General features: G+C 38.8%; 2 protein-coding genes across 3 annotated transcripts in view; both read right to left on the bottom strand.

Annotated features, from left to right (window-relative positions):
- Positions 1–475: 475 nt before the first annotated feature.
- LOC136150328 (mitochondrial import receptor subunit TOM7 homolog) lies at positions 476–675 on the bottom strand. Its single transcript, XM_065911191.1, has one exon. The coding sequence runs from the start codon at positions 635–637 to the stop codon at positions 476–478; it is 162 nt and encodes a 53-aa protein (XP_065767263.1). The 5' UTR covers positions 638–675.
- Positions 676–4,674: 3,999 nt separating this feature from the next.
- NPEPPS (aminopeptidase puromycin sensitive) overlaps positions 4,675–20,429 on the bottom strand; it is a 109,673-nt gene continuing 93,918 nt past the window's right edge. For both annotated transcript variants that reach the window (XM_065911135.1, XM_065911137.1), the window contains 8 exons: positions 19,085–19,219; positions 17,651–17,870; positions 13,266–13,408; positions 12,592–12,648; positions 9,765–9,872; positions 9,134–9,289; positions 8,817–8,864; positions 4,675–5,977 (listed from right to left, as the gene is read on the bottom strand). In XM_065911135.1, the coding sequence (XP_065767207.1) occupies positions 5,825–5,977; positions 8,817–8,864; positions 9,134–9,289; positions 9,765–9,872; positions 12,592–12,648; positions 13,266–13,408; positions 17,651–17,870; positions 19,085–19,219 (1,020 nt within the window). In that variant the 3' untranslated portion in view covers positions 4,675–5,824. The remainder of the gene's footprint in view (positions 5,978–8,816; positions 8,865–9,133; positions 9,290–9,764; positions 9,873–12,591; positions 12,649–13,265; positions 13,409–17,650; positions 17,871–19,084; positions 19,220–20,429) is intronic.

The raw sequence follows: 20,429 nt of genomic DNA, 5'->3' as shown, positions 1-20,429 counted from the left end.
CAAACCCGCGTCTCTTATGTCTCCTGCAATGATAGGCAGGTTTTTTACCACTAGCGCCACCTGGGAGGCCCAAAGAAGAGCACAGACTATCTAATTATTCTCTACCATACACAAAAAATACACTTGCACATACTAGATGTAGAACAGGGTGCTCAAATAGAACTTCCTTCGGCTATGGATATGATCTCTATCTGTACTGCCCAATATGGCAGCCACTAGCCATGGGTGGCTGCTGAGCACTTGAATGTGGAACTTACTTTATTTTTTTTAACATTGTTAAAAATATTTATTTTAATATAGTCTATCATAAATGTCAGTAGAGGTTCCACTGTGCCACAGATGCACCTGACGAGTCCTGTGCCATCCAATTGGTGACCGTCTGAACAATGTCCCATCTCTTATCCCAGCCAGAGAGCACACCTTCCATATTGTTCCTCTGCATTGACTGCTTCCAAAACCAGATGACCACAGTCCTTTATCCCCAAAGGAAGCTTAAAACAGTTGGTTCAGGCATTCCAGGATCTGTACCCCTCTTAAATCCCAGGTCAAGAGGAATAAAACCCCAGCGGATGGCAAATTGTCCTCCCTTGAAAAGCTGCTGCAGCCTTTGCTTGGCCTCTTTGCTCAGCTTCACCATTGCGACAGCACTGGCGACACCCGTCAGACAACAGCAGCAAACGCTGGAACTTACTTTAAACTTAAATAGCTGCATATGGGAAACTTAAATAGCTGCATATGGCTGGTGCTACTGTATTTGGACACACAGGTCTAGAATTTTCCATCTATAGGGAGCAAAGTGTCAGCAGAGGCAGGGAAAGGCCAGCTTTAGTAGCCAAGAGATCTTCTGTGAGACATGCTGTCTATCCAGTGGAGATGGAGTCTGTTTCAAGGATGACATGAGAGGAGGCACTTCTTTACACTTGTAAAGGCCACAGCATTAACTTCATCCTTCTACACCCTTCACATTCTCCCGACTTTAAATTCTCCATTGATAGAAGAGGCCACTGACCTATTAGAAAAGCAGTAATCATCTCACCCATCCTCAGTCATGTCAAATATTTTAAATGTTTTGTATTTTTTTCTTATAAACTGTTTCTCTCCACCTCTCCTCCACTATCTTGTATCCTGTGTTGTCTTGAGATTTCTCCTATTAAATCATCAGCCATTCAGTGTACTGTTTTCTTCTTAATTTCTTTAAAAGTCTAATAAGCATGAAGAAGAGTATATCCATAAGGTTAGTATACATAATACAAGGTAATCAACACCTTAATGAATCAGAGTGGGTTAAGACTGCAGTGTAATGTATACTTGTATAATTTGTCAAATTTATGATAAAGGTTAAGGTTGTTTGGAGGTGAGAGAAGATGGATGTCACAGAGGACCATATTGGTATGATCAGCCAAACTATGGCCAGACTGTTTTTCCCTCCTTGGTTTTCATTTTAATTGGTGTATGGCATATCTGCTGTCAGCTGGTGGCAGCTTCCTGAGAAAGCACGAGTTATGACAGATGCTAAGCTATGTTCCTTCTCTGTTGCTAATTCCACCCCAGCATTGGACCAGCAGCTCAGGAGTGAAAGCTACAGTTGCCAGATAGCAGCAACGAAATCAGAGAAGCAGAGTTCTCTTTGGCCACCTGGTGTGAAGAGCCAACTCATTGGAAAAGACCCTGATGCTGGGAAAGACTGAGGGCAGGATAAAGGGGTGACAGAGAATGAGATGGTTGGATGGCATCACCGACTCAATGACATGAGTTCGAGTGAATTCCGGGGGATGGCAAAGGTCCGGGGGATGGCAAAGGACAGGGAACCCTGGCGTGCTGTGGTCAATGGGGTCAAAAAGAGTCAGACATGACTTAGCGACTGAACAAGAGTTATCTACAAGTGGCAGTAACAACCCAATCAACTTTCCTTCCTGACACTACCATTTATCACAAAGTTAACCATCAAATCGTTAGAAGAACCAATCCTCTGACTTGGTTTCCTAGGGAAAGCAGTTATTTGGCCCACGTTTCATTAATATTAGGGTCCCCCGTCTCACTCTAGAATTTAAAACCAAACACCTTGACCACTTCGCTTGTACTAGGATTGTTCTAAGAAGGCAGGTCAATTTGGGGTGGGTATTTTGCATTACCACGAAAGATGCATGCCAAGTCATGCACTCTTTGCTACCCTACTCCATGGACTGTAACCCGCCAGGCTCCTATGTCCATGGGATTTCCCCGGCAAGAATACTGGAGTGGGTGGCCTATCCCTTCTCCAGGGGAACTTCCTGAATCAAACTCGAGTCTCCTGCATTGGCAGGTGGATTCTTTACCACTGAGCCACCTGGCATAAGCCCACAGAAGACAGAGTCCTATTAAAAACAACTCCGAGATCCTAAAACTAGTATCTAGTAACAGTAGATTAAATTCTCATCAGCTGATTTATTATTCAGTCAAATATGATACTGGAAGTATAGATTCAACATTATATTACCAAAAGCTTTTTATTTTCTTCCTGAGAAAAAAATCACTAGCCCTACAAATATGGCTCCAAGTCCAGGACTCATTTGGATAAGAGTTAAAAGACTTGATTTAAAGCTATAAAACCCCTCACACTCCCCAAATTGCACACCACAGAGATACATTCTTTATAAAGGGTTCCTTACTTCCTGAAACTCATTCTTAGAAAATGCCAGATAAGAATTCATCCACCACTGCCCACTGTCCCAAAAGCCTCTACTGCTTCCCATGAATATAAAATAACATTCTCTATAAGAAACTAACACATTTGTCTTTCTTCCCTTCTCATTTCTCCTAAAAATTTTAACCAAGGGATATTACAGAAAAGGGGTTTCCCTGATATCTCCATTGGTAAAAAATCTGCCTGCAATGCAGGAGACCCCAGTTCAAGTCCTGGATCAGGAAGACCTGCTGGAGAAGGGATAGGCTACCCACTCCTGTATTCTTGGGCTTCCCTTGTGGCTCAGCTGGTAAAGAATCTGTCTGCAATGCGGGAGACCTGGGTTCAGTCCCTGGGTTGGGAAGATCCCCTGGAGAAGGGAGAGGCTACCCACTCCAATATTCTGGCCTTGAGAATTCCATGGACTACAGTCCATGGGGTCCTAAAGAGTCAGACGTGACTGAGCAACTTTCACAAAAATTAGGGAAAAGGAGAATCATTAAGTATCTTTAAAGCTATTGCTTGTATCCATTGTGACTGCATGATTTTCTAATTGTGGAAACCTAACAGTTTCAGCTGGAAGAACACAGGTTTGTGCAGACTGGCAAGCTTGAGTTGACCAATAAGACTGAGAGTTATTTGTGGTTTAACTACCTAATTTTTCTGAGCCTGCTTTCTCATCTGTAAAATTACCTAGGATCTGTATATTACCTAGGATAGGGAGCTATTTGGAAGACAAACAATAAACTAAAACATCTGACAGGGAATTCCTTTACAGTCCAGTGGTTAGGACTCCATGCTTTCACTGCCGAGGGCATTGGTTCAATCCCTGGTTGGGGAACTAAGATTCCACAAGCCTCATGGTGCAGCCACATAAAACAAAATATCTGACATGGAAAAGGCTGGATTAAGACCTTTAGAGACCCAAAGCATCAAGACTATGGTGCCCAAATCAATCAAGATATTAGTGGAAAACAGAGAATACACTCAAACTGGGTAATTTGAGGAAGGTTTAATAAAGGGACTGTTCACAAAGACATGGGCAGAGTTCAGGAGCCAGTAAATGAGTGGCCCTTTCTATCCCTAGAAATAAGGGGCAGAGAGAAGGAGCTGGAGCTAAAGAAGGCTGCTTGTTAGGAGTCACAGTCTTTGGTAGAGGAACACAGACAACCTATGTGACCTGGTGACTTAAAAGCCAGGGAAATAAATACCCAGGCTTCTAAATATCCATTCCTCAGCCTTTTGATCTTCTGAGGGTGTTACTAATTGGATCAACACAACCTGAAGTCAGAGGGCAAAGGAACCTGTTGATGCAGTCCACGGGGGTCAAGACCTGGGACACAAAACAGGATGAGAAACAGTTCTGAAGAGGAATGCAGCCAGGACCATCTCCTCCCCAACATGATTCAAACCACTGAACCGTTATATACACACAACTTTGCATGTGTGCTAAAATTGAGACACCTTCTTTCCAGCATTTGACTGTGAGTTCTTTCATTAATACAATTTCTTTCAGTCTGTTTGGAGTCTTTACTTTGCTGGTGCCGTAAGTACATGCCTAGATAGAAGCCTCAGTACATAGGAACTGGCAGGCTAAGGTTAACTCCTGAATGCTGACTCTAAGGAGCTGTAAGAGGTTTCTGAGTTAATCCAGAAGTAATTTAGGAGGAATCTTAGGGTTTTTCTGGCTAGGTACTATTCATTAGAAATTCAGCAACTGGATTTTCTTAGACTCAAAAAACCCCTATGGTAGTAAAACTTCTTATAATTCTACTGAATGACAGAAAAGGTTTTAGTTGCTTACCAAGGAGAATAAAGGACATCAGGACATCAATTTCACATTGACATTTTTATTAACGCCAACTGTTTTTTAATTATTATTTTTTTAAAACAATAGCACAAAAATGTTTCAAGGAAGCAGTCTCACAATCTGATGACCTTCTGAAATACAGTTAAGCCACACCAAATATGAATTCCTGTTAATAACACACAAAAATATTTTTTTTAAAAGAAAAAGAAAAGAAAAAAAGTAGGGAAAGAGGAAAGGAATAAGATTTAGAGTTAAAACTCACTGGATTAGGTTGGTGAGGCTTGTTAGTAGGATGCTGTGGAAGCAGAGTGGCACACACAGGCTTACAGTCTGTTTTTTTTTTTAAACCAGTTATCACTAATACATGGGCCCTGCATCAGCAAGCACTGACTTCTTACAGGCCCAAACTGAACCAGGAGAAGCCAGTGCTGATACTGTCAGAAAGAGGGCCAACAGTTGGCCTGTCAGACCGTTTTCAGCAGAATAACTCCTTCAGAAAGGCCTGGCTGAAAACTGTTCATTTCTATTCTCTCACCTATATGCATTTCAGGATTCTTAAAAGTCATCTTAAAAAAGAAAGAAAAAATAATGTATATTAGTTTCTCTTATTTAATGTGGCTATAAAAGATGTTTCCTTATTATTGATCTCTAAGAAGGACACCGGGGTGGTGGGCTGGGATGGAACTAAGGGAAGGAAAAAACCCAGACCAGGATAGGTTTTGTTTTTTTTTCAAACTTTTTTTTTCTTGCCAAGGGATCACACAGAAGGGAAGGCAAGGAGGAAAACTACAATCCTTGGTTCAGATTGAGTTATGCAGGAAAATATATCTTCCTGATCAGTCCCCATGCCAAATAAACAAAAAACAAAAAACCCCACTTGAGATTATGCACAGACTCTATGTTATACCAGCTATCAGCCTTTAATGTTTAACCATTCCCAGCAATGGACACTTGGCTTGTAGGCTGCTTGTAGAACCCACTTCACAAAAATCCTCTTTACAGAAGCCTCTAGTTTCCTTTTGGTACGTTATAAAAACAGAACATCTGTCATTAACAGGAGAGTGTTAAATACTTTTAACCACTGACAAGGCTTCAGGAAGTTTCACAGTTTCGTTATGCTCTATTTTATTACTATCATATTTACATTTTTATTTTTTTGCTGAATTGCTGATTTTCCTTTTTCAATAGAATTTAATTCTGGAGTGTGAGCAGGAACCAGTTAACTACATTCATTGTCCAACCCCCACTGGCTTGAAAGAAGACTCCAAATTCTTGGCATGTGAATCAGCTGTTCAGTCGCTCCACCTTAAGCCTGCACGAAGCAGTAGAACCGCAGTGGTGGTGTTCCAGGTTCATGCTGTGGGTGGTGAGGCCTTTCGCTGAAGGAGGTACTGGTGGATGCTCTCAGCATCTCGCTTTAGCCAAGCAGCATTCAGCAGGATATTTTCACAACACTGCTGGATGGTACGCTCCGCTGAAGGAGCTGGGTGACTCTCGAAGAAAGCCTGGCATAAGACAATCCAGAATGTAAGATCATTACTGGCAATAGTAAGAAGCTAGTATCACAGGTCATGAAAAAGAAAAAATATCCACTGTCTATGGATTCATAAGCTTCACTCATGAAAATTTACCACTGCCAGGCTAAAAGAAAACAAGCTGCACCTTAGACCTATAGGAATTCTTCCCCTAATGTATTATATGCTAAAAACCTAATCAAAGAGAAAGAACCTATATTCTTTAAGGTTCATTGTCCAATCAGCAAAAGAAAGTAAAAAGGACTATTATCAAGGACCAGGCCCCCTGTGTTACTTCATCTAAATGACAATCTTATCACCCAATTTACAGACCCGAGTGGCTCACAGGGGTGAAAAAAACCTACCCGAAGTCTAGACTTTGAAATCAGCCTTGGGACTCGATCTAGGCTCCATCATGTACTAAAGTGTGACTGAGTAAATTAACTGCTCTGTTTTATCATCTATGAGAAAATATAATACTTGGCACAGAGTAGTTAAAGACTCAACACATTTTGGCTACTTCCAATAAAGATTAATTTGTAAGGGATAATAAAACTAAGAAGCTTAAATTGCTGCCATATTCTAATAATTTAAAATTTTATAGACACATTTTCATACAATAAACTACTTCAGAGTTCATTGTAATTATTGCAATGCTTATTGATTAAAGGTTGAATAAACCATTTTCTAATGAAATACACCTGGTTTCATAGAAAATACCAACCAGCAAAAGGATGGGGACAGGGGGCGGAGGGGTCTTTCCTTTGAACTAGTCATTACAGGTATATAAGAGAGAATGACTAATTCATCAGATTAAGTCTAAACCTCTTAGAAATCATAACGTTATTGACATGGATGCCAATGGCCCCTGTTCTATCACAGTTGGGTTCTTAGGGCCTGAGTAAGATACAAGAGTTCCTCTCATTCTACCTCAACAAATAATACCACTGCTTACTCATGAGAAACCTAGAAATTATCCTGGACTACTTCCTTCTTCCTCCCCCAGATATGTTCACAATACAGACAAAACATTCAATAAATACTGGCTGTATTAAAGATTAACAAAATCAAGTCCTGGAATCAAGATTGCTGGGAGAAATATCAATAACCTCAGATATGCAGATGACACCACCCTTATGGCAGAAAGCAAAGAACTGAAGAGCCTCTTGATGAAAGTCAGAGGAGGGTGAAAAAGTTGGCTTAAAACTCAACATTCAGAAAACTAAGATCAAGGCATCCAGTCCCATCACTTCATGGCAAACAGACTGGGAAACAATGGAAACAGTGACAGACTTTATTTTGGGGGGCTCCAAAATCATTGCAGCCATGAAATTAAAAGATGCTTGCTCCTTGGAAGATAAGTTATGACCAACCTACACAGCATATTAAAAAGCAGAGACACTTTGCCAACAAAGGTTCATTTGGTCAAAGCTATGTTTTTTCCAGTAGTCATGTATGGATTGAGAGTTGGACCATAGAGAAAGCTGAGCGCCGAAGAACTGATGCTTTTGAACTGTGGTGTCGGAGAAGACTCTTCAGAGTCCCTTGGACTGCAAGGAGATCCAACCAGTCCATCCTAAAGGAAATCAGTCCTGAATATTCATTGGAAGCTGAAAATCCAATACTCTGACCACCTGATGCAAAGAAATGACTCATTTGAAAAGACTCTGATGCTGGCAAAGATTGAAGGTGGGAGGAGAAGCGAACAAGAGAGGATGAGATGGTTGGATGGCATCACCAACTCGATGGACATGAGTTTGAGGAAGCTCTGGAAGTTGGTGATGGACAGGGAGGCCTGGCGAGCTGCAGTCCAAGGGGTTGCAAAGAGTCGGACACGACTGAGCAACAGAACCGAACTGAAACTCTTTCATTACTCCATCTCCTTCAAGCTATTGTATCATTTTTGCTTGGTGGGGTGGCCTCCCAGTATCTCCCCTTTCCAAACTGCATTCTCTACACTGCAGTCAGATTGAAATCCTTATCATATAAGCCAGATTAAGTCACCACTTTGTTTATAAGCCATTTCAAGGGTTTCCCATTCTTAGGAGCATTTTCATATGGCCTACAAGGCCCTCTTCGGTCAGGCCTCTACTTTACTAGCCTTAGCCTGGCCACTGGCCTCCCCTTGAACTAATTATACGTATCTCTCCTTCAGGAATATTTATTACTTTTACAATAAAGTAATTATTTACATAATACAATACATATTATATTGAATCTTGATTTAGATTCTCCATTAGGTACTAACCTGTGACTGAGTAAATTAACTCATAATGTGAACCAAACATTATAGCTCTTGGAATTTCCAAATTCACCCCTGAAGCCCTCTTGCTTTCAAGAATGAGGGTGGAAGTGACACTTAAAAGGGCTAGGAGTAGAGTCCCTACATAGTCATCTTGTCTCTCCGTGCACATAAAAGACCTATGAAGAGTATTAGAAGGGAAAAAGAACTAATATGAAAGATCTACTATGTTCCAGGTCCCCTATATTACTTAATCTAGACAATCTTACCACCTCATTTTATGGAAGAGGAGATGAGCTCATAGAGGTTAAAAAGCCTGCTTGAAGTCACGCAGCTAACAAGGGGCAGAGCACAGATTTACATCCAGGTTGACTGACTCTAAATTCCACATTCTTTCAACCACTTTAATGCCCTCAAAGATGATTCCAAGTCTAAATTCTTCAGGCCTTAAGGATACAACCTAATCTGTCTCCAAGAAAAACACGGAGGCACTACTCGAGTACACCACCACCCCAACAATCTGCGATCATGGTTTGATGCGTGTTCCATTTCTTGGTGAAAAGTGAGACGCAGACTGTACTTCCTTACCTTAACTTCTGCAGCCATCTTATCAACTGCAAACCCCTCAACAGAGAGCTGAAAAACAATGGTTTATAAACAGTAAGTGCAACCAAGAGGTGAGGAACTAACTTCCATCTACCATAAAAACAAATCATTCCACTCTTTCCAAACTTCAGTTTATTCTAGAGGGTACAGGATGGGTTATGGAGAAACTCTTTAGTAAATCTAGTAACTACTTAGGGAAACTTTTAAAAAGCAAAGACAATAATCTATGGGTTGAGTGAATCATGGGTGTCTCTCAATAATATCCATGATAAGCAAGCTACTCAAACATTTTCACGTACCTTTATTAGTCTAGATATTAAGAATCCTCCCTGGTATCGATTATAAAGTTCTTCCCAGTTGTCCTTTATGAATTTCCAAGCAGCCTTCCTTCCATGCTTACTGCCTCCAGCCACTCCACCAATTACTGACACAGTGTCCTGTGGACGTACCTCTTCCTAAAAAAAAGAGAACTACAAGTCTACCGTATCCAGAATATTGTCTGATGCCAGAAAGGGCAAATGCTGTTGAGGTACCCAAGTAATCCCCTTGTTTTAGGAATAACTGGCACCAGAAGCTTCTAGCAAAGAGGAGAATGTTTAACCTACAGATCAGCCAAATTGAGAATGAAGCACCGAGACGGGTACAACAGACGGCTGCTTAACAGATACCTGCTCTAGGGTAAAGAGAGAAAGACAGAGAAAGTAGGCACAGGGATGTGTCAACCTTCCGGTTTATTTCATCTCCCAACTATTCTGATTCTTACCACTAGAGGGAAATATAGTGGTTAGTAACAAAAGCTTACTCCAGTTTTTCAAGAAAGAGGAAGCCTTTAGTCTAGGATTAAGACAGATCAAGAGAATACTGAATCAAGGACACTTGCTATAGATCAGTGGGTAATTCCCTCTAAAAGCAGTTTTCACTATAACTTACTGAAAGTGCAAACGTGAGGACTTTTTGAATCAATTCAGGTGAAAGAGTAGCCCCAAGGACTCTTTCAATTCGGTTTTTCTCTTCCTGCATATCTGCTTGTTTGTGAAGCTATAGTGAAAAAAATACAAAAAGAGACAATTAACTTCTCCCTTAATAAGGTGAAACTTTTGCTCTACAATCTCATTGGCTAAGATTGCAGGATATGAAATTAACAAAAAAATATTTTTCAAGAGGTTTGAGCACTAAGTTTGTCCTGTGCCCCTAGAGTAAATCATTAGGTCTAAGTGCTCACTATATGAATAGCTTGTCATCAGTTCTGAGCAGTTCAACCTCAAGATCTAAGGGGTGAGCCTGTCATGACCAAATTCTTTATTCACTGATGTCTGACTAATGTTCTATGTTAGACAGGCAAAATAAGCATCATTACTAATACCACTGAAAATCAATTCAACTCATCAGTAAAAAATACAGGAAGCATTACTGAAAGTAATATTTTAAGAATATTTGATGACATAAACATGCCACTGATATATTAATAGAAAGAAGGGATACAAAGCAAAATGGTTCTAAATTTTTAAAAATTTAATGAGAAGGGGAGAAAAAACCCTGAAAACACATCAAAATGTTAACATTAATAATGGTCTCTGATCAGCAGGATTATGCAGCATCACATTTTTAACTGCCAAGTATAATGAATGCAGAACATTAAGAAAACAGAAAAGCATAAAGAAAAAATTACTATATTTACATTAACCAAATCATGAGTAAGATCATATTATACATGCTGTATTTGTGATCTTTTAAAAATTACAAGTAAGTTCTATTTTCTTCTTTATACTTTTCTAGCCTCTAAATCTTCCATAGTGAGTATACCAAAGCCTCTTTTCATAATTAGAAACAAAATATTATGTTTTTTTTTTTTTAATTAGAACTTCAAATGTATATGAGCTACTTCTCTAAGACAATTTAATTTATAGACTCTCTTGACCTTTTTTTTTTCCCCTCTGAAGAGTTAACACTGACCAGTGTCTGGAGACCCCATCACAGCTCCCAGTTTCCTCTTCCTTTCCTTTGGACTCTTTTGAGCAGCAGTGTAGTAAAATAGATAGGAGGTCAGAAGACCTGGGTTCTAGACCCAGTTTTGCCTCTAACTAGCTGTGTGATCTTGACTAAGTCCTTAACCTCTCCGGGTCTCAGTTTCCCCATCTGTAAAATGAGCGGGGTGGACAGATGATTTCTAAGGTCCTTTTCAGCTCTAATATTCAAGGTCTGAACGCTGGCATTTAGGAAGCATTCCCCACCCCACCCCCAACAGGACCTGTCACAGGAGTCCACTAGATGGCACCATAACACTACATTTCAAATATACTCTGAATTAGTTATTTATCCTGCTTCATTATTCTTAAATTACTAAAACAAAATCCACCTCCTCTCTCAGCAACTGGCGTCGTTCCCTTTAATATTATTTAGGTATAGTTGACTTACAATGTGGTGGTAGTTTTCAGTGTACAGCAAGTGATTCAGTTATACATATATAACAATACTTTGCACCTGCTGATCCCAAACTCCCAGTCCATCCCTCCCCAACTGGTCCTAACTGGTTTCTTGAACCCTGATTTTGCCTTCATTAGAGCTCTTTGCATAGTAAAGTTGAACCACTGTGGGCTCCCTTGTGTTAAACAGGTGCAAACTCTTTATTAAATAAACACACTGGTCTAAATTCTTTAACATATGCCATGACATGAAAATGTCAAAGGACCTGTCACGAAATTTTCAGAACCCTTATTTTCCCCATATCTTTATGGAATAGACAAAATATACCAACTATCTCATTTCATATGCAAAGAAATGCATGATTTATAGTGCACAGGTTCACAGAATATTAAGAGTGAGAAGAGACCTTAATGTCATTTAGTTGAAAGGTAAACCCAAAGTATATAATGTTTTATGTTGTTAGAAAGGAAACCCTTACACAAGATAGGCAGTTAAAGCAATACAGTTGCAATGTAGTTTCTTAAAGTTTGTGTATTTTTAAAACATTCTAATCATTTAAATAGGATTTGTTTAAAACTAAAATACCAGAGGTTAGATTTGTAATTCTGATGCACTTGGGATCAGAAAAGTATTCTGATTAAGATCCCTAAGTGTGGATCTTTTAATCAATGGGTCTGATGGATGATTTGGGTATTTAGGCACATATTGCACATTTTATTTGATAAGTAGAATCAGCTCCCTCCACTTTAATGCAACCAAGTTAGACCAATAACTACATGAATAAGGACTGGAGACAGCACTTGTTCTACAGTATTAGGACTATCAAACAGATCACTGCCATTATAAGGACATGGAAAGTTTTATCTATATCTTTTCTAAGTCAGAGTTTAATTATATGCTAACCACCCTGGGAAACTACAGAGGCTATGAAGGCAAGTGAATTAATTTCCTGTCCGTTCATAAGAGGTACCAGCATAGACTAAATCCTTGAGGCACCTAATCATCTATCCCTTTCGTAAGCACAGAAATAAACTTAAAATGGGCAGAATCCTGAGTAAGTTTGCATTAATGGGAAAACTTTTATGAACTGGACTTTTTAATCAAACTTATGATTTATCAAAGTGAATAAATGAGATGACTTGGCATTTGTATTGGTAGTACAGATGAGCAGATATTTCTCCTATAGCTTCCTAAATATTTGCATGCCTACAGTATGCATATCAGCATGTATTTCTTTTGTTAGGACTTTTTTTTTTAACCATTCAAGCTCATACTCTCTGTGTCAATTCAACTTCAAAAGCAGAAAATAGGAGTCCTTTCCAAATTTATTTACCTTGAGCATAATGTCTAAGGTAGTGCCATCACCATGCTTCAAAACAGTCAGATAGACCTACAAGAGAATACAGGAACAAAAAAGAAGGGATCTAATTATATGTAACTTATTCCAAATATTCTAATGTTAAGACAAGACAGAAAGCAAGTAAAAAAAATTTGTGTGGATATTACATACAAATTATGGCAACAATCTAAGAGCCCACTTGAACAACCCGAAAGGCAGATGGCAGGTGGTAACAGCAGAGCACTGGAGAATGTGCACTGATAATCAACCACCCTTTGGTACCCTAGTGTGGACTGAGAAGCTTTACACAAATGAGATGCTGCCAACAGACTCCCTACACGGTGTGTATTAAAATAATTAGGCATGATTTGTAGGTCAGTACTTAGGTCCTTTTTGTTGTTTAATCACTGAGTAGTGTCTGACTCTTTTCAACCCCAAGAACTGTAGCCCGCCAGGCTCCTCTGTCAATGGGATTTCCCAGGCAAGAATACTAGAGTGGGTTGCTATTCCCTTCTCCAGGGGATCTTCCTAACCTAGGGATCACACCCAGGTCTCCTGCACTGCAAGCCGACTCTTTAGGTCATTTTTGGTTATTATTAAATACACTCCACACTACACAGAATGATGCAGACACCTAGAAATCAAAGTACTTTATTATGAAAACCTACCGGACTCCTCAGATCAGCAGAGAGAATCTGTTTCCCTTCAACATGGTCCTTAAACCGACGACGGGCTTCTTCTAATGTTGCCTTATGTCCTGCTTTTCCTAGTTTGCCCAGGACCAAGCCCCTCAGGAGTGCATCTAGATGACCTGATTGAGAAGTAAAAGAGATAAAGAACTACTTAAAAAGCTTAGTTTTTACAAATATGCCACCTGGATATTGTATAATTGTGTTATACCATGCCTACGATCTTGAACAAACAAAATCAATTACCTTAGTACTTGAGAGAACACATGATTTAAATTTATCAAGTAATAAGAATGAAGGACGTAACACTAAGATAGGCAAATGCTGACTCTGTGTCAACTGTATTTCTTACAATGCTGACTGTATTTATTAAATATTTACTAAATGCCAGCTGAATCTACTTAAATATTTATTAAATACTCTCTCTCTATGTATTATACCAATAAGAATTATGTGTGAAAGGAATACACTTAGATCATACAGTTTTGACCCAAAATTTAGAGAAAGGTCACATACACAACTAGTATGCCAAGGATATTAAATTGAAATCTTAAATTTTTAAAATCAAAATCTGATGGATTATTCCAAAGATATGAAGGTGGCTGGTAAGCACATGGAACCAATACCATTAGCCATTAGTGAAATGCAAATCAAGACCACAATGAGATGCCACTTCATACCAATTAGAATGGCTAAAATAAAAAAGACAGTAGTAAGTGTTGTATTACACAATAACAAATGTAACTGACAACGGATATGGAGTTTCTTTTGAGGGTTGGCAAGGATGGAGAGAAATTAGAACCCTCATATACTGCTGGTAGGAAAGTGAAATGGTGTGGGCACTTTGAAAAAAAGTCCAGTAATTCCTCAAAAGGTTAATAAACACAGAGTATGACCCAGCAGTTCCACTCTGGAGAAATGAATGCATAACAGTCAAAAAGTAGAAACAATCCTAGCATATATACACCGATGAACGAACAAAGAAAATGTAGTATAACCATGCAATACAATGAAATATTTGACTATAAAAAGGAAGTACTGATACATGCTGCAACACGGTTGAACCTTGAAAATATTGTAGTACGTGAAAGAAGCCAAATAAAAAATGCCACATAGAGTATGATTCCATTTATATGAAATGTCAGAACAGGCAGATCTGTGAGGCACTAAGCAGATTAGTGGTTGCCTGGGACTGGGTTGTCAGGGATAGAGAGTAACTGCCAACAGGTATGGAGCTTCTTTTGAGGGTAAAGAAATTTTTCTGGAATTAAGATAGTGGTGGTGGTAGTAGTTGTACAACACTGTGAGAAAAGACTGAATGTATATTTAAAAGGGTGCATTTTTTGGTATATTGATTGTATCTCAAAAAAAAGTTAATACTAGCACACAAACTGATTGATTCCAACAGCACAACAGACAAATAAATTGTGATATATTCATACAATGAAATACCACTCAGCGATAAAAAGAAATGAACAACCTAGATGTATCTCTAGAACATTATACTGAGAGAAGTCAGATAAAAGAACAGAATATATATTATGATCCCACTTATATAAAGTTCTAGAAGAGACTATATTAATCTAGGGTGAAAGAAGTCAGAATAGTGTTTGCCTGCAGAGGGTGGAAGGGTAGGGGGGTGGCAGGAACTGACTGGGAAGTAGCCTCAGGGCAACTTCCTGTGGTGATGGAAATGTGGTATCCATTTGTCCAGTCACTGAACTGAATGTATGCGTTTTGCTGTATAACTCCTTAAAAAGTTTAAGGAAACCATAAGAAATCAATAGACAACACAACTAAAGACTAGTGAAGGTTCTTAAAAGAACCAATTTATAAGTCTGGTGCTGATTTGCTGTGTTGATGCAGTAATATCTTAATTGTTTTGCTATATTTGATTCTTCCATCTGTAAAACTGGGAAACTAAAGACATTCTCCCTATTTCAAGAAAGTGTTTTTGAGCCCTCGAAGTCTCACATATTATCATCATGAAAGAAAAGTGTGACACCCATCAATTTACCTTCATCTGTGTCCATCTACTTCCTGTCTTGTTCTTATGGATCTGCTGTTTTACAACCTAAAGCCAACTCCTCTCAAATATTCAGCCAAACTCCAGCAGCTACCTCTCTCTTTCACATCATGAATTTTTCTTTACAGTATCATTTTCATCAACAAAGACATATTATAAAATTTCCCACCATAAAAAAGTGCCTCCTTGGTCCCACATCTCTCTCCCAATCTCTCTTATCTGATTTTCTTTATCAAACCCTGGTCTCCTGCATTGTAGGCACACGTTTTACCATCTGAGGAAGGGAAGTCCTGGTGGATTCCACCATGCCATAAAACCCAGTTAATGTCACCATCAGTTCTTCATCACCATTCTGCCTGACTTGGTACAGTATTGGCACAGTTGATCACTTTTCCCCCTCTACTGCCTAAGGCTTCTGGGACATTCCTCTTCCTCCTAACTCTCCTACATCACTGGCCAGTCAGTCTCCTTTGCTGATTCCCCCTCTTCAAACCAGTCTTTGAATCCTGAACTGCCCAAGGACCCAGTCCTCACACCTCTTTTCTCCACCTACACTCAAGCCATAGGTGATCTCATCCAATCTTATAAATACCATCTACGTACTAAATGTATTACTCAGTCTGCACCTCTAGGCATGGTACTCTCCACTTGGATGTCTAAAAGAACCTCAAATTTAACATGTCCAAAACAAAACTCCTGATTCCCTATTGCACCCAAACCTGCTTCTACAGCAGTTTTCCCTGTCTCTGTATACGGTAACTTCACTCTTTCAATTCTTCAGGCCAAAATTTGATGACTCCCCTCTTTCTCCACCACACAGTCAGGCCACCACCAAGTATTTTTAGTTCCACCCTCAAAACATATCCAGAATTTACTACTTGCAAATGCTAGTCGCGGGCAGCACCCAGATGCATTACTCAAACAGCTTTCTAACTTGTCTCCCTGCTTCCTCTTTTGCCTCCCCCGCTATACAGCCTATTCTTCACATGGCTGAGTAAATCAAGTCATGTTCCTCTGCTTCAGACTTCCAAATGAGTTTTTCATACCACTAAATATGAAAGTCCCAAAGGTCCTATTGGAGCTGCTCTGTTCCCACCCCCCTCTCTCTCACACTCACTCTGTCCTGACTTTACTAGCCTCCATGTTACTCTCTGAGCACCTAAGCATGCCTCTATCTCAGGTCTCTTGTACTTGCTGTTTTCTGTTTGGACCATTTCCCCATTACATAGCCTCACAGTTCTCTTCTACAGGTCTCGGCTTATGCTTAAATATCACCTCACTGGTTTTCCTGCATTTTCCCGTCCACTCTCTATTCTATAAAACAGTGGCTTTTTACTCCTACTCCTGACCTACCTTACCTAAACTTTTTCTTCATGATACTTGCTGTCACCTACAATATTATCTATTGAATTGTTTGCTGTGTCTTCCCCTAGAATGTAAGCCACACAGGGCAACTTTTTGTTCACTGTTACACCACCAGCTCCTAGTAGAGTACCTGATATTACTGGGTGCATAAGTGCTTGCTAAATCAGTGAAAGAAAGATATAGAGCTCTAGACAATTTTTACTATTATTCTTACTGCAAAAGACTCCCAGAACAAGAAGGGCAGGAGGAACTACAACCTTCAGTTATTAGCATATGGTAGAAAATATATCTAAAGTCTATACTCACTATTCCTAACATTTACTTGACAGCAAAAGAATACATACATGATTACAAAAACAAAGAGAACACATGTAGAAAGCAAATAACTCCTTTAATTCAGAAAACTGGCCCCTGTGTCTCTCAACACCATTTTAAGGTTGTACATAAGGTGTCTGGTATTTATGGTAACAACAGAATAACTCAAAATTCCCTCTAGCTTTTCTGGACTAAAAATGGGCCTTTGGAACTCTGTAAAAGACTTATTTCCACCATTTGCTCTGTGTGTAAATCATATTTAGCAACAAATACATATACCACCATTTTTATGTTGGTTACCCATGTAAATTCACCAGGAGGCTTAAAAGTTCTAAGTCTTAATTAGCTGAATACATAGTAATGTCTAGTAGATACAAAGATGATGTTACTGTTAACCATAGCTGAGTTTTCTAATGAGCTGACTCATCAGAAAATACCCTGATGCTGGGAAAGACTGAAGGCAGGAGAAGGGGACAAAGGATGAGATGGCTGGATGGCATCACCAACTCTATGGACACGAGTTTGAGCAAGCTCCAGGAGATGGTGAAGGACAGGGAAGCCTGGCGAGACATGACTGAGTGACTGAACAACAACAAATAGCTGAGTTAAAAAGGACCAATTTCTGATCAGTTCTTTCCGCATTCAGTTCATTAATTACCTTCTCCAGGTTTGGGGTCCCAGCCCAGTCTCTCCCCTATAGGTGAAAAGACATCTTTCACAAACTCTTGGATTTCCTCATAGAAGTCTGTGTGGGACAAGAGAGTTGAGAGAATCCCCAGGTTACAGCTCAGGTCGCTCCATACAGTATAATTGGGCTCATTCACAAAAGCCTCCATGACTTTTAGAACCTCTACAGTGCTAATGATTCCAGCTCGAGCCTGGGATAGGAAAAAACATAAATTAGTCTTCAAACAAAAACAAAACAAAAAGCACAAGCATGCATTTTTGGCATTGTCTTCTGCTAATTAGTCATCCCTTAGGGAAGAGACTAGACTATGTAAGTTCACAACACTATAGAATTTTGTAAAATAAAAACTGTATTATGACAACATTCCTTACTTTTTGCTATTTATACAACAGCTACTTTTTGAAAATGCTAAAATGTCACCAATTTAGAAAGAACAAAGAAGAAAGAGAACAGTTAACTTCCTATTTCTATTCAGTTTCTAGGGTATTGGTATTGTTTGTCTTTTGAAAATTTTCACAGTCAGAAAAGGTATAAAAACAGTTGGGGCTTTGGTTTTTGACAGAGGCGCTTTCAAAACTGGAGCTGCAAACTGTGTCAACTTCAGCCTGTCCTTTACTCGTTTCTAAAAGAAGACAAACTGGAAGGTACTACAAATTCACCCCTTTCAGAATTAACTAACAGAGTTAGGAAAAAGAACTTCTGTTACAGCAGCCAACTGCACAAACACACCACTCTCCTGGGACAGGTCTCCCTCAGCAATGAGCTCAGCAGATGTGAGGTTTTGTGCATCAGCGCTAATCTGTGTTTATACAAAGGAGGAATCCAAAACCAGTTACTACAGACGGGAATGAAAATTTCAAATCCAATTAAAGGAACATTAGGAGGAATCTGACAAATTTATCACAAAGACATCTAGAAATTATCTAACCTATGTTTTGGAGTTATAAAGATAATACTACTAAGTGCTCCTTGAAATTTTGTCTTGAACAAAGCTAAATATAAATTTCATTTTAGAATGATAATGGGTTATTATAATTTGAATAGTAATGGAATGTTTAAAAAATTCTAGAGTCTCCCAGCAAAGAACAACCACTATTTTAGACAAATATAAATCACTCTGAATTACTTTTAAAAAATCATCAATAATCTCTTCAAGGTTCATATCTGTGTCTATTGAAAAGAATTTCTGCCTTACAAATGATACTTTATGTACAGCTGCAAAAAGCTGGCTTAAGAAAGTGAGATTTATCTTGCATATCAATTAATAATTAGTCATTTTCTTTAGTCCCAAAGGCATGCATCTCTCAGGAAGAACTATATTCTTCTAATTATGTTCCAGTCAGCCATTCCAGGAAAAACAAAACCATTTAATCAATAAAATCCATCATACTATTTGAGGCTCACCAAGGAGAAGAGGTCATTCTGTAATCCAAGTCGATCCACTGGGGGCAGAGAAAGGTCACGAATACCTGGTAATAAACTTTCCAGCATGGCTGAGCTGTATTGGGTCCGGTAAAACCCAACTGTTCCCAGGTTTAACTGAAAAGATATCCAACAGGTATTATTAAACAGTTGTATTTATTTTTTAAATCAGTTTTTTGCAGATATGAAAAGAGTTTTAGTTTTAGCACACCTGGATGAAAAACAATTGAAGCTCATTTATGTCAACAGACAGGGAATAAAATGAAACAACACATAAAGATAGTAATCACTTGTCAAAGGTAAAAACAGAGGCAACACAAAACAGAAAGCTGACATCAGTGGGAGGCAGAGTGAGTGACAGTGGAAAGAACACAGCTGAAAAGGAGGAAATAATCTGGCTACGTTTCTAATTTCAGTGGATAGTTTTCAGTTTATAGAAAATATTTACTATATATAAAAACTCTTGGATAATAAAATCTCCAAGGAAGACTAAACCTTTACAAACATTAATCTGCTGAACCCAGAGTCTCGACAGAATAGCAACTGCCAGGTCCTAGATTTTAAAGAATTACATGGACTTAAAAGGCAACTTCATATGATTTTTGGAGTGAGGTAATCATTGACTATCATTATTTTCTATGCTCAGTCAGTAAAGAGTCTGTTTACAATTCAGGAGATTGCCTGCGATGCAGGAGACCAGGGTTTGATCTCTGGGTCAGGAAGATGCCCTGGAGGAGGAAACAGCAACCCACTCCAGTATCCTTGCTTGGGCAATTCCACAGTAGCAAGAGTCAGACACAACTTAGTGACCAAAGCATTGTTTACCAACACTCAAAAATATTTCTTATAATTTTTATATACAAAATATTTTAATGGTAAAATGACAGTATCAGATATAAATATAAGTATATATACACTTATATATAAGTAAATATATACTTATAAATATATACTTATATATATTTAAAAATCACTTCAGATTTCTAATACAGTAATTGTTTTGATTCCCTGCATCGTTACTATTGAAATAATACCTTTATTTACCTAATTATAACCATAGTATACTTTTTTCTTATAAGAAAAATTTCATATGCTCCAGGTTATAATTTCAAATGGCAATATAGTAGTCCACCGAGAATATTTTTAAATATATTTAAAACAGAGTGAGAAATAGTTCTGCAAGCATGAAAGTCTGAGACAATATATAATTCTATTGTGCATGTTTAGTCGTTTCAGTTGTGTCCAACTCTTTTTGACTCAATGGACAAGAGTCTGCTGAGTTCTTCTGTCCATGAGATTCTCTAGGCAAGAATACTAGAGTGGATTG

Source organism: Muntiacus reevesi, chromosome 18 (assembly GCF_963930625.1).
Source record: "Muntiacus reevesi chromosome 18, mMunRee1.1, whole genome shotgun sequence".
NCBI classification, from domain to species: domain Eukaryota; kingdom Metazoa; phylum Chordata; class Mammalia; order Artiodactyla; family Cervidae; genus Muntiacus; species Muntiacus reevesi.
This window is presented reverse-complemented; position numbering and strand designations above follow the sequence as displayed.

Bases quoted from the DNA above. Each gene is read 5' to 3' on its own strand.
- LOC136150328 (XM_065911191.1), bottom strand. From the start codon at position 637: ATGGTGAAGCTGAGCAAAGAGGCCAAGCAAAGGCTGCAGCAGCTTTTC.